At 62.5% G+C, this 11643-nt stretch overlaps 1 protein-coding gene across 2 annotated transcripts; it reads right to left on the reverse strand.

Moving 5' to 3' along the window:
• Positions 1-5633: 5633 nt before the first annotated feature.
• On the reverse strand, positions 5634-11434 carry GLYCTK (glycerate kinase). 2 transcript variants are annotated; one of them, XM_084902533.1, is made up of 5 exons: positions 11346-11434; positions 8513-8928; positions 8136-8287; positions 7169-7344; positions 5634-6829 (listed from the first exon to the last, which is right to left on the reverse strand). In XM_084902533.1, the coding sequence occupies exons 2-5, from the start codon at positions 8887-8889 to the stop codon at positions 5969-5971; spliced, it is 1566 nt and encodes a 521-aa protein (XP_084758659.1). In that variant the 5' UTR covers positions 8890-8928; positions 11346-11434; the 3' UTR covers positions 5634-5968. The 2 variants fall into 2 exon arrangements, with proteins under 2 accessions (XP_084758659.1, XP_084758660.1); XM_084902534.1 differs by lacking the exon at positions 11346-11434 and having other exon boundaries at positions 8513-9165.
• Positions 11435-11643: the final 209 nt, after the last annotated feature.

Consider the following 11643-nt stretch of genomic DNA (forward strand, 5'->3'; position numbering starts at 1 on the left):
AGGGGGGCCCGCCCCCCCACAGCCCAGCCCCTCTCCCCCTGACCCCAGGCTGCCACCCCAGAGCTGGACCGCCCCAGAGCGGACCCGCCTCAGCCCAGGAGACTCTCTGGACGCTCCGGCCTGCGGCACCCTGAGGTCAGCAGGGCCGCTTCCTGCACTCAGACACCTTTGTTCTCCTCCCGCCTTTGTCCCCGGCCCCTGTCCCTCCAGCCAGCCCACCGGCCCCGGGCCTCGCTGCTGGCCCGGCTGCTCCCCGCTCCCTGCCAGTCCCCTTCCCGGTCTTTTGCGGGCTCACATGCCAGACCCCATCCTGGGACAGTGGTGAGGCAGCTCTAGCCCCCCCAGCCCAGCTGTCTGCCCCCTGCAACCTGCCTCCCACCCCTCCCTCTCCTGCCCACGCCCCCTTACTTGCTCCGTGTCCGCCTCTCTAACAATCTCTCCTCTCTGGGTCTGGCCCTTCACTCCTCCTTCTCTCCCCCCCCCCCCCCCCACCCCATCCCTCTGTTCTTGGCCCTTCAGTCCCTGGGAGTCAGGCTTTATCTCTCTCCAGCCTTCTCCGCCCCTCCCTCTCCTCTCTCATCCTCTCCCGTCTCTCCCCCTCCAGCCTCCACTCCTTCGCCTGCTCACTCACCCTCTCCCTCTCCCGCTGCCCCCCCTCTCTTCCCCACCTCTTTGTTTCAGCTGCGAACCGGCTCCTCGGGACAGTCCCCACACCGCAGCCCTCCGGTGAGGAGACAGCGCCGCCGGGGTGAGCCGGGACGGGGACCCAGGCGGGCAGCGGAGCCCGGGGGCGGGCGGCCGGGTGGGGAGAGCGGGCAGCCCCACTCCCTTCATCTGTCCAGGGCGGCGGGAGCCTCGAGTGCCAGCTGCAGGTGCCCCGTGGTCAGGAGGAGCCGAGGGCAGAGGGGCTGGCGGTGGACAAAGCTGCTCGGGAGCTAACGGGCTCTGTCCCTGCCCGAGTGCTGGCTTCTGTGGGTGGTCCCGGGCTGAGGGGGACCCTCCGGGGGACCTGACGGGGCGGGCAGGGGCTGGGCTCCCGGAACCGCCACTCCTCAGGGTTTGCATGGAGTCCTCGCAGGGGGTGATGGTGCTGTCAGGGAGCCTGGGACCCCTACAGGTGCCTGTCCCTAGTTGGGGTTTTGGCTGCAGGACAAGGGGTGTGCTGCTGGGTTGCTCCCACTGCCCAGGTGGGGGGTGGGGGAGTAGGCAGAGGAGAGATCTGCCCCCACCACAGGCTGGCTGCTTTCACCCCAAGGGACTGACTGCCAGTCCCACAGAGCCCGGGGGGGAGGGGCCCTTCTCCCTCCCCTAGGAGGGTCTCCTAGGACAGCTTTACCCAGATTGCAAAGCAGTAGGTTTCAGGCCAGAGCCCAGATGCGTTGGAGGTCAGCTTCCAGGGGGTGAACTGAACGGGGCAGGGTGGAATGTGGGGAGCTGGGGGGCAGGTGGAAGCAGAGCCCTAATCCTGAGTGAGCTACAAGTGCGGTCATCGGAGATGACCCCGAACTGCGAGGAGGAGGTCCTGGGACTGAAGCCGGGACAGGGGGGTGGAGTGGAGGGAGAGGCATGGGCCGCTACCAGCAGCCCCGCCCCCTCTCAGCGAAGCTGGGGATGGAGCAGCGGGGCTAGGTGAGCGCAGAGTGCGTGGCTCACCTTCCCTCAGGATGGCTCCACTGGCTGCCGAGGAGAGTGGAGAGCCGGGTGTGGGGTCCAGGGAAACTTCCAGTAGAGTGCATCTTGGCGGGGGGGAGGGGCAGGGGGTTGCCCCTGGCTCTCTGGCCAGGGCAGAGCTGGATCCTACAGCTCCCTGAACCCTCAGGGACCAGCAGTGGGCAAGTCCGTAGTGGGTAGAGATCCCACGAGGTAGAGCTAAGGATGCTTGTCTGCCTAGGAGCGGGCGAAGGGGACACCTGTTCTGGGGCCTACCTCTCCCTCATCCTCTTCCCTGGCCAGAGCCTCCTCCTCTGAGCAGGCAGCAGCCCCTCCCAGGCAGAGATGGAATCAGAGTCTCCAGAGCCCAGGTGGTCCATCCCTAGCCGACCCCATGCAGCCTCCAGAGGCCCCAGGGCGGCCTGAGCCAGGGGATGGGGAACTGGGGGAGCAAAGCCTCAGGACCGGCCCCAGTGGTTTCCAGGGAGGGGCTGAGCCAAAGATTTCCGCCCTGGGGCCGAGGGCGGTCTCCCCACCCTGGTCTGGGCCTCATCCCGCCCTTCACGTGATCCAGGCCCAGAGGGATCAGGCTGCTCCGCCTCTTCTTCTGAGCCATGAGGGCTCTCTCCCAGGCGGGGCCAGCTTACTCTAGTTCCAGCTGACCCTCTGCCGAGGGCTCCGTGACCTCCCAGGGCACTGTGTGCCCCAGCGGCCATTAAAGACTCAAATACCAGCCCCTGCGAGCAGCCAGTCCAGGACTGGAGGGCAGTCTTCCTGGGCATGGTCTTAGTCAGTAGGCCTCGCTGGCTGTAAGCCTGGCGCTGCCTGGACAGAGGTGGTTTCCCTCAGCTGACAGCCCCCAGCTTCTCCCTTGGAAGAGGTCAGCGCCTCTCCCTTCTCTTCATCCCTCTCTGAGCCCCCAACTGGCACCAATTTCTTACGCAGACCCATCGGCTGCTGACGCCTCCTCAGAGAGGTGAGCCGGACAAGGATGCTGTCCCCAGTCGGAGGAGAACACGAAGGCCAGGATAAGGACCGAGGACTTCTGACTGACACCCTGGTGAGTGCCTACATGAGAACAGGGTAGCGAGGCTGACCAAAGTGCCCAGCCTCTCTGCCCCCTAGATCCTCAAGACCCTAATGGCACTGGCAGGGACAGAGGGGCACGGTTACCCTAGGAGGGGAGGGAGGCTGCCCAGGCTGGCTGAAGGCTGCTGGGACAAAGCTGCAGAGGGGCAGGCGAAGGGGAGGTGGGGAGAGGTTCCTGAGCTGGAGACGTACCTCTTTCCCACCTGCGACACCTCCTCCACCTCCTTGCGGGCCCCGTCCCCCAGCCCCGCACAAGGCAGGCCTCCGTAGCAAAGTCCTAAAACGCCTCCTGGCATGAGGCCTTGTCAAACATCCTCCCGAGGCTTGTTACCCCCGCCAACGTGAAGTCCAACCCCGTGGCCAGACGCACAAGGCCCTTTGCCAATCGGCCTGTGCCAACCTCTGAGGCCTCCTGGCCCATCTTGCTTAACCTTATCCCCAACATTCTAACTGCTGTGTGTCCCTACCCTGGGACGGAGCAGAGCGCAGCTCAGAGGCCAGCTCAGTGGCTGGTGATGGGTTCAACGAGACACACGTGTGCCCTGGTCTGGGCTTCATCACACCCTTCACGTGATCCAGGCCCAGAGGGGTCAGGCTGCCCTGCCTGCTTTTCTGGGACGTGAGGGCTCTCTCCCAGGCCGGGCCGTTCACATGCAGACACACACCTTTGTATCAAAGCCCACCACCCAACTGCGTGTGCGTGTGGCTTCCTACCAAATCACACACACCACGGAGCTGGGAAATCTGAGCCGAGAAGGGTCTGACAACTCTGATTTATGGATCCCTGGAGACGTCACCATCCCCAAGCCTTTGAGGGGCAGAAGGGAGTCAGGAGTGGGTCCCCGGGTTTGGCCCAGCTCTCGCTGGACCCCAGGGTCTCTGAGCCCCAGAAGGTGGGCAGAACATGGTTAACTGGGTCCCAGGTTCTGATTCTGTTCTGTGTCAGGACTTTCTGTGTGGCCCCAGACACGCCACCTTCCCGTTCTGTTTTTCCAACTATAAAGCAAAGGAATTTGGATGAGCCGACACCTAGGGGCTACCCAAGCTCACGGTCCAGCTGCTATCGGTCCGTGGCCATTTTCGAGAACGGGAGGGCCTGGGAGAGCAGCTGAGGGTGCCAGGCACTCCACAGGAGCTCCCGCCGGGCCAGGAAGAGTCCGGGGCTAGAGATGGCGGTGGGTGCAAGGAATCCGAACCAGGAGAGACAGAGAAGCCAAGAGCCACGAGATGGGAGCAACTTGACATTTATGGAGCAAATGATAAGCCCTATGAACACCCACCATACAGGGTTTACCTCATATTTTCATCTAGATTGAGGCCAAATATGTGCTCTTTTATCTCTGGGGTACCAAATCTAATGGGTGAGGTTTGATCCAGCCCCTGGCCTCCCAGTCCCCACAGACACAGGGCAGGGGCCAAGGTGGCACCGGGCAGGCCGCTGGCAAGGCCCCACTGCCGCCCAGCCCCTCGGCAGCTGTGTCCACAGGCATGGGCACGCAGCAGCATCTCTTGTGCTGAAATATCATTTGCTCTATGAATACAAACATGCATCCCCCTCTCGGCATGCCAACACGAATACATTGGGGACGTGGCAGATAGGCCCTCCGCCACAGGCCAGCCCTCTTCCGCTTGGGCCTGGAGCCGGACACCCGGTGCTGAGACTCCTGGTCCCAAGAGCACGGAGTGGAGCAGAGTCAGGGCATGTGTGGAGGTTGGCAGAGGAGAGCCAGCTCACAGGCACTGTCACATGGGGACACCACCCTCCGAGACGGTGACCCCCATCCGCAGAGACTCCGTGCAGGACAGGAGGAACTGGCGCCTCTGCATCGGAGTGGTGCACACTCTCCTCTTCCCCAGACCTCCGTGCCCAGCGCCCAGCTCTCCTTGCTCCCCTCCCTCTCAGTCCCCAGCCTGCCCGAGGTGCCTGCCGTCCCCGGTCACGAACCGTCTGCAAGCTGGGCTGTCCAGAGCTCAAGTGGGGCAGGAAGGCTGTTCCCCGGGGGAGGGCAGGCCAGAGCCCCTCACGCCTTCGGAAAGGAGGCGGTGGCCGGGGGGGCAGAGGGGCCAGCAGCAGCAGCCCAGGCCTCGCTGTTCTCTATGGCTTTTTATTCCTATGTGATTCTACTGCTCACTCATATAGGGATTGGAGCCGTGGCGCACGGCGGGGGCGGCCGGCGGAGGGCGCGGATACGGAGCGAGGGGCCCGCGGAGAACGGGGACAGCGGCCACCTTTCCTCAGCGCAGGCGGCTGGCCTGGCCCAGGGGACCCTCCTGTTGCTTTCCTCCCCACGGGCGGAGGGGACTGAAGGACCCCATCACTGCTCTGACCCACCACCCAAGGCTGACCCCCATAGCAAGGCGGGGACCAGGAATGGGACTGAGTCCCCAGAGGAGTGGCTGAAGGAACTCGGGGTATTCAGCCCGGGGAAAATGCTGCTCCAAGGAAACAGGGCCAGTGTCCTATGAGGCTGGGCGGCCCCCAGAGAGAGGTCTGCTCAACCAAAGAAGGGGTGCTCTGTGGCTAAGCTGTCCAAAGCGGGAAGGGGGCCTGGAGGGAGGCAGTGAGCGGACACCCAGTGCGGCGTATGGCGGAGCCTGGAGACCGGGGCAGGGATGCCACGGGGGAAGTTACTGCTGGGAGGGTGGCCAGTCCCTCCCAGGCCCCACAGCTGGTGGTCCTTAGGCCTGTCTCCTTGGGGTCTCTGCTCACCCCCGTGGAGCATGCTGGGAGCCAGGCTCAACCCTCCCGGTCTCCTGTTGGTGAAACAAGTGCCCGGTGTGCTGTGTGGGGAGCTCCCACCAGGTCCTGCTGGGGTGGCTGCAGCCGGACCCACTGCCTCCCCAGCCGCCCCTGTGAGCCCTTGCTCTGAGGGAAGATGCACTGAGACCCCGCGGAGTGAGCGGTCCTTTTTATTTCCAGTCCTTCTTGTTCCGCCCCACAGAGAAACAGGCTCGGGAGCTCAGCAGTGGGGCTGCTTGGGGAATGCCGGGAACAGCGAACTGGCCTCGGGGGTGCTGCTGCCGCGGCTGAAATAAGGGGCGGGAGAGAGCCGCCATCGTACCACTCTGGTTGGGGGAACGGACGTGAAGCAGAGGCCCTGGGTGAGACGTGTTAAGGCCAGCCGCGCAGCCGGGGCCCTGAGGCCTGGGGAGGCCCTAGGGACTGACCCTGCTCTGCCCCAGAAGCTGCCCGGTAGGCCTTCTCTGCACTCCCAGATCACCGCCTGTGTCACCCCCGCGGCCGCAGGAACAGGAAGTGGACGTCCATGACGTTGGTGCCCGTCAGCCCCGTGTACAGCAGGTGGGCCCCGCCCTGCAGGCGGTGGAAGAAGGTGTGTGAGTCGTTGCGGGCCAGGAAGGCGGCCACGTCCAGGCCCTCCGCGGCGGCCTGGCTGGCGAGCTCCGGCGTGACCCAGGCGCCGGCGGCCTCGGTGGGCCCGTCCCTGCCGTCGGTGCCGCCGCTCAGAAACAGCACGTCCACCGCCCCCGGCGGCGGCCGCGGCCCCAGCTCCGCCGCCACCCGCAGGGCCAGCTCCTGGTTCCGGCCGCCCTTGCCCGAGCCCTGCAGCTGCACGGTGGGCTCCCCGCCGGCCAGCAGGCAGATGGGGCCCCCGGCCTCCTTCACCGCCTGCAGGGCCTCCTCCAGCTGCAGGTCCGGGAGCTGGAGCGCGGCCGCCTGCTCGTGCAGCTGCTTCTCCTCCTCCGCGGAGACGCCGGCGAGGTGGGCGCCGGCCACCCGGGCCAGCAGCCCGTAGAACGCGGCCACGCTCTTCACGTCGCCCTGCATGGCCGCGCTCAGCACCACGGCCCGGTATCCCTGCGCCTCGGCCTGCTGCCGGGCCTCGGCCAGCGCCAGCGCGTTGGAGCCGATGATCACGTTGTGGACGTGGCCGCAGGCGTGCGGCCCGCGGGGGTCCGAGTCGGCCCGGGCCAGCACGGTCTTCACCGAGCGCGGCAGGGCGGCGCGCAGGCCGTAGCGGTTAAGGATCTGCAGGCAGTCTTGCACGTTGTGGACGCTGGCCACGGTGGGGCCGCTGGCGATCACCTCCACGGGGTCTCCTATCACGTCTGACAGAATCAGGCTCACCACCTGGGGAGGGGTGGAAGAGGCAAAGCTCAGTCCCGCCTGCCTGGTCCTCACCCCAGAGCTAGGAGGGCAAACTGCCCCTTCCCACCCCCCCCTCCTCCCCCACTTCCCATGTGTGTCCCTACACCCTACACCACCTGCTGCATTTCCCGGCCCGCTTCCAACCCCTCTCGAGTGGGTTTGCAGAACACCTGGCCATGTGGACTCAACTTTGCCCTCTGAGCTCCCTCTCGGATGGCCCTGTGAACTCCATGCCAGGCCCCTGCTGATCTGTAAGCTGTTTCAGGCTTTCAGCTGCTGGGCACGTGCGGGCCTGGTCCCACTAACCCGGGGCTCACACACCTGGGCGGGGTAGGCAGCCTGGGCGAGCCCCCCGCCCTTGAGCTGGGACAGGGCCTTCCGGATGGTGTTCAGCTCCTGGATTGTAGCTCCGCGGGCCGCCAGCAGCTTGGTGAGTGTCTGCTTCTCCTCCAGTGTGACGGGTGGGATGGGGGCGGGCAGCAAGGCTGAGCCCCCACCTGCAGAGACATTGAGGACCTCAGACAGAGGGGACAGCGAACACCTTAGGGAAGGGATGGGACTGGAAGGTAGAGGTAGGGTGCCCCTACATGAACGTGTAGGGAATGTGTACAGTCACCACACCTGGGCACCTGAGGCTGTGCCCTGCCTTGGGGTACCCCAGGTCCCCAGCAGGCACTGGAAGAACTATTCCTTAAGGTATAGGCAGCAGATATGGGGGAGGGGATGGAGAACCAAGGAGGCCCCACAGGGGCTGCAGGGCCTGGGTTCTAGCCCCAGGTGACATCGGTACAGACAGCAACAACAGCAGTGACATTTTCCTTGCAAGACTCTGAGGTAGGTGCTCCCTGTGTGCCCTCATGATCTGCCAACGGGTCAGTCTAACCCAGTGGTTGGCAAACTCATTAGTCAACAGAGCCAAATATCAACAGGACAACGACAGAAATTTCATCGGAGAGCCACATTTTTTAAACTTAAACTTCTTCTAACGCCGCTTCTTCAAAATAGACTCGCCCAGGCTGTGGTATTTTGTGGAAGAGCCCATACTCAAGGGGCCAAAGAGCCACATGTGGCTCACAAGCCGCAGTTTGCCCACCACCTGTCTAGGGGAGGACCCACAGCTCAGGGAGGCCAGACCACTGGCCCAGGGCCGTCTAGAAGTCAGCCATCCAGGCTCCTCACTGCCTTCCCTGCTTTGTGTCCCTGGGGGCTCAGACCAATGGCTTCTGAAGACCTGATATTGCCCGCCCCCCCCCCCCCCATCTCTCCCCAGCCAATCTGGCGCCCACACCTGAGATGAGCACGAGCAGCAGGTCGTCAGCCGTCAGCCCTTCCGCCAGCTGCCGGATGGCTAGCGCGGCCCGCAGCGAGTCCCGGTCCGGCAGGTTGTCCTCCGCGCCCTCAAACACCTGGACACGGCTGTGTGGCTTCAGCAGCATCTCCCTCGGGGAGAGAGAACAGAGTAAGAGAGGGGGCGGGCTCCTCTCCTCCCAGTCGTTTCCCAGCTGAACAGGTGAGGGGGGCATGAACAAGGATGCCTGCGGATACCCGTCCTGGCACCAGGCTGGACCCAGTAGAAAAGGGAAGCTGGTGAGGAAGGGAGGCCCCGATCCAGCCAGATTCCCCCTCCAGACGGAGAGCGGGGAGCAGCCCCCCAAAGCTCCTTACTGCCTGCCGCTGCACTCCACGGCAGCACGGATCCCCTTGGGAACGCTGATCACTCCCTGCACCAGATGCTGGCCCAGCAGCTCCTCGGCGGCAGCGGCCATGCCCAGCACGGCCTTGCCGAAGCCCACCAGGTAGAGGTTTTGCCGCAGCTGAAAGCTCCGGTCCCGCACCTTCAGATGCCCGCTGCTGGGGTCCAGGGACAGTGCCCGGTGCATCATGGGGCCCGGCAGCACGGCACTGATGGTGTTCTCAAACAGCATCCGAGCCTGCTCTGCCAACGCCATGCCGCTGGCCAGCCGTGCCCCCGGGCCCCCCCGGAGGAGCGGGCGTAATGGGGCTCGGGCCAAGCGGGGCAAGGCCTGCAGGGCTACAGCCATGCCCCACTGCTTTCAGCTCCGCCTGGCACCCATAGCCGCCTGCAGGGGAAGAATACACGAATGAGGCAGTTGCAAGGTTAGAGAAGGGTGCCCCTGAGGGCTCAGGGGCAGTGGACCCCACAGCTGCTGCTGCTGCTGCTGCTGCAAGAATGGACCATCTGCCAGTCCCAGGAGACGTCCCGGGGCTCCCAGCTGATGGATCTCACTCCGGCCCTCGGAGCCCAGGCCTGCCACCCAGCCATGTCCTCCTCTGCGCAGGCCGCACGGCGGTCCTCTGGCCGCTCTGCCTGGAGTCCAAAGGTCCTGTTAGCTGGCCCTCCTCCTGGGTCACCCACTTTGGCTGAGGGTTAATCATTCGCAGAGGGAGCAATTCCTATCAGCGGGTTCCCGCCCCGCCCCTTGTCCACCGCTTCACTCCGAGCCCTGGCCCAGGTGCAACGCCCCTTTCTGGCACCGCTTCCTCGCCTCTTCACCACTTCTGGTGCCAGGAGGCTGCTGGCTGTCCCACCAGCTGACTCAAGCCCGGTGACCTCCCACCTGCTCCATTTCGTTAACGTATGGGTGTGTGTGGGGAGGCTGCAGGATCGCCGGGGCCCTCACAGGTACAGTCTGAGGAGTCCCAGCACTCACGGCCAGTACAGCAAAGGTTCCGTTTCAAATCAGAAGTGGCAGCAAAGTGCCACCCGTGGTGGAACCTCTAAGAAACCCCATGAGGCAATGTACCAGGGGACCCAATCTGCCAGACTGAAAAAGTTGCCCTTCCACCTACATGGCTGGCCAGACCCACCCCTGATAAAAGCATGCCTTCTGGCTCCCACAGAACAAAACAAGTCTTGGGTCACGCCACCCACAGCGGCGAGAGCCAAATGGCTACAGCAGGGAAAGGCCAGGCTCCCACAGCGGAGCCCAAGTAGTCATTTTCCCCTCGGGGCAGGGAAAAGGCTAAAGAAGCCTTGAGGTGAAGGTCAGGAGGCTGTAGAGGAGTTTATCTCTAAAAAGGCATCTACGTTAATGAATGCCCACCATAAAGGCTGCCAGCTGACTGCGGCAGTGTGTGGACAGAGCAGGGGAAGGCAGCTGGGAATCGGGTTCCAGCTCTCCCTGAGTGGCTGGGAGAGGTGTTTTGAGAGGCTGGGAGAGCTCCATTTCTCTCACTGGCCTCATCTGCAAAATGAGAAGTGGGAGCCCTAGGCTGGTTTGGCTCAGTGGATAGAGCATCAGCTATATATAAAAATTTTTTCCTTTAAAAAAATGAGAAGTGGGATAAGATTAAGACTAATGTTTCCCCCTTGAAGTCCCTGGGCTCTCTGAAGCAGTCCACCGTTAACACACAAAACCTGGACACCCAACACCAATTTATCCCACACTCAAAAAAACCGGCAACGTCTAGCACTCTGCCACTTAGCTTGCTGGTTTTTCGCTTCCTATAAGAGACCAACTCTGTTCATCCCCCAGTTGTAAAAGGAAACAAAGAGCCGAAACCGGTTTGGTTCATTGGATAGAATGTCGGCCTATGGACTGAAAGGTCCCAGGTTCAATTCCGGTCAAGGGCATGTACCTTGGTTGCGGGTAGGGGGTGTGCAAGACGCAGCTGGTCGATGTTTCTCTCTCATGGACGTTTCTAACTCTCTATCCCTCTCAATTCCTCTCTGTGTAAAATCAATAAAATATATTAAAAAAAAAAAAAAAGAAAAAGAAAAAAGAAAACAGAGAGCACCACCATGCAGACTCTGAAAATGGGCCCAGCTTTTTCCAGGGGGCTCCTGGTGCTGACCCCCTTTAGGCCTGGAGTTAAAAGTATCTTAGCATCTAGCCAAAGCTGGGTGAACTTTGTACTTATTTCCCAAATGGACACAGGCCTAGAGGATCCCTGCCTTGCTACTGGATAGCAGAGCCCAGGGGAGGAGGGCATTCAAGGTGAAGGTTGCCAGAGAAAATACAGGACGTCCAGTCAAATTTAAATTTCACACAAATGATTTTTTTTCTTAAACAATTATATTAATTTCAGGTGTACAACATAGTGATTAGGGAATTGCTTTAATATAGGGATATCCCCTAGAATATTTGGGACATACCTATACTGAAATATTATTTGTTGTTTCTCTGAGATTCAAATTTTAAACGGGCTTCCTGTATTTTTATTTGCTAAACCCAGCAACTCTAATCAGGACAACTCAAACTCCCAGGCACTACAGCGCCAAATCTGTGGATTCCCAGAACATCCGCCGTGACTCCTCCCCGCCGCCAGATGGGGCTAGAGCCACTTCCGGCGTCGCCTGCTGCTGGCACAGGCCCCGGAAGTGACGTCACCTTGGCCGGTGGAGCAGGACTTTGCGAGGGAAATGACTGGGGCGTACTATTGGGTGGTAACCCGAGAAACAGGAGCCCGCTGCCGCCTGGGCCCGCCGTGGCCCGGCCCAAGGACTGCTTCCGCACGTTTCGCAGCTGAGACTTACCTCCGGTTCCCGGCTGCGGCTCCCCTCGCTGGAGGCCGGAAGTACTCGCTGGTGGGCGGGACGGAATCCGGAAGTGCTGGGGGGGCGGGGCGGGTGGGGGTAACCGGGGTGAATGGTGCTGGGAGGTGCGCGGGAGTCTCCGGAGGGAGGCCCTGGGCTTCGGCTCCGCTCAGGCCGCGGAGGAACGTGGAGGGAGTCGCTGGGCGCCCCGGTTTCTTCCTCGCTGCCATGGGGGTAGTAATTGCCGCCTCACTGGTTGCTATGATCCGTCCCCTCGTTTTCCCTGTTTGGTGCAATC

The sequence above is a fragment of the Pipistrellus hanaki genome (assembly GCF_964339955.1).
Source record: "Pipistrellus hanaki genome assembly, chromosome: 13".
In the NCBI taxonomy this organism is placed as follows: domain Eukaryota; kingdom Metazoa; phylum Chordata; class Mammalia; order Chiroptera; family Vespertilionidae; genus Pipistrellus; species Pipistrellus hanaki.

Excerpts from the sequence above, each read along its gene's own strand:
- GLYCTK (XM_084902533.1), bottom strand. The coding sequence starts at position 8,889 with ATGGCTGTAGCCCTGCAGGCCTTGCCCCGCTTGGCCCGAGCCCCATTA. Across the intron at positions 8,288-8,512 it reads GTGGAGTGCAGCGGCAGGCA|GGAGATGCTGCTGAAGCCAC; the intron begins GTAAGGAGCTTT and ends TCTCTCCCCGAG. Across the intron at positions 7,345-8,135 it reads GCTGCTCGTGCTCATCTCAG|GTGGGGGCTCAGCCTTGCTG; the intron begins GTGTGGGCGCCA and ends ATGTCTCTGCAG.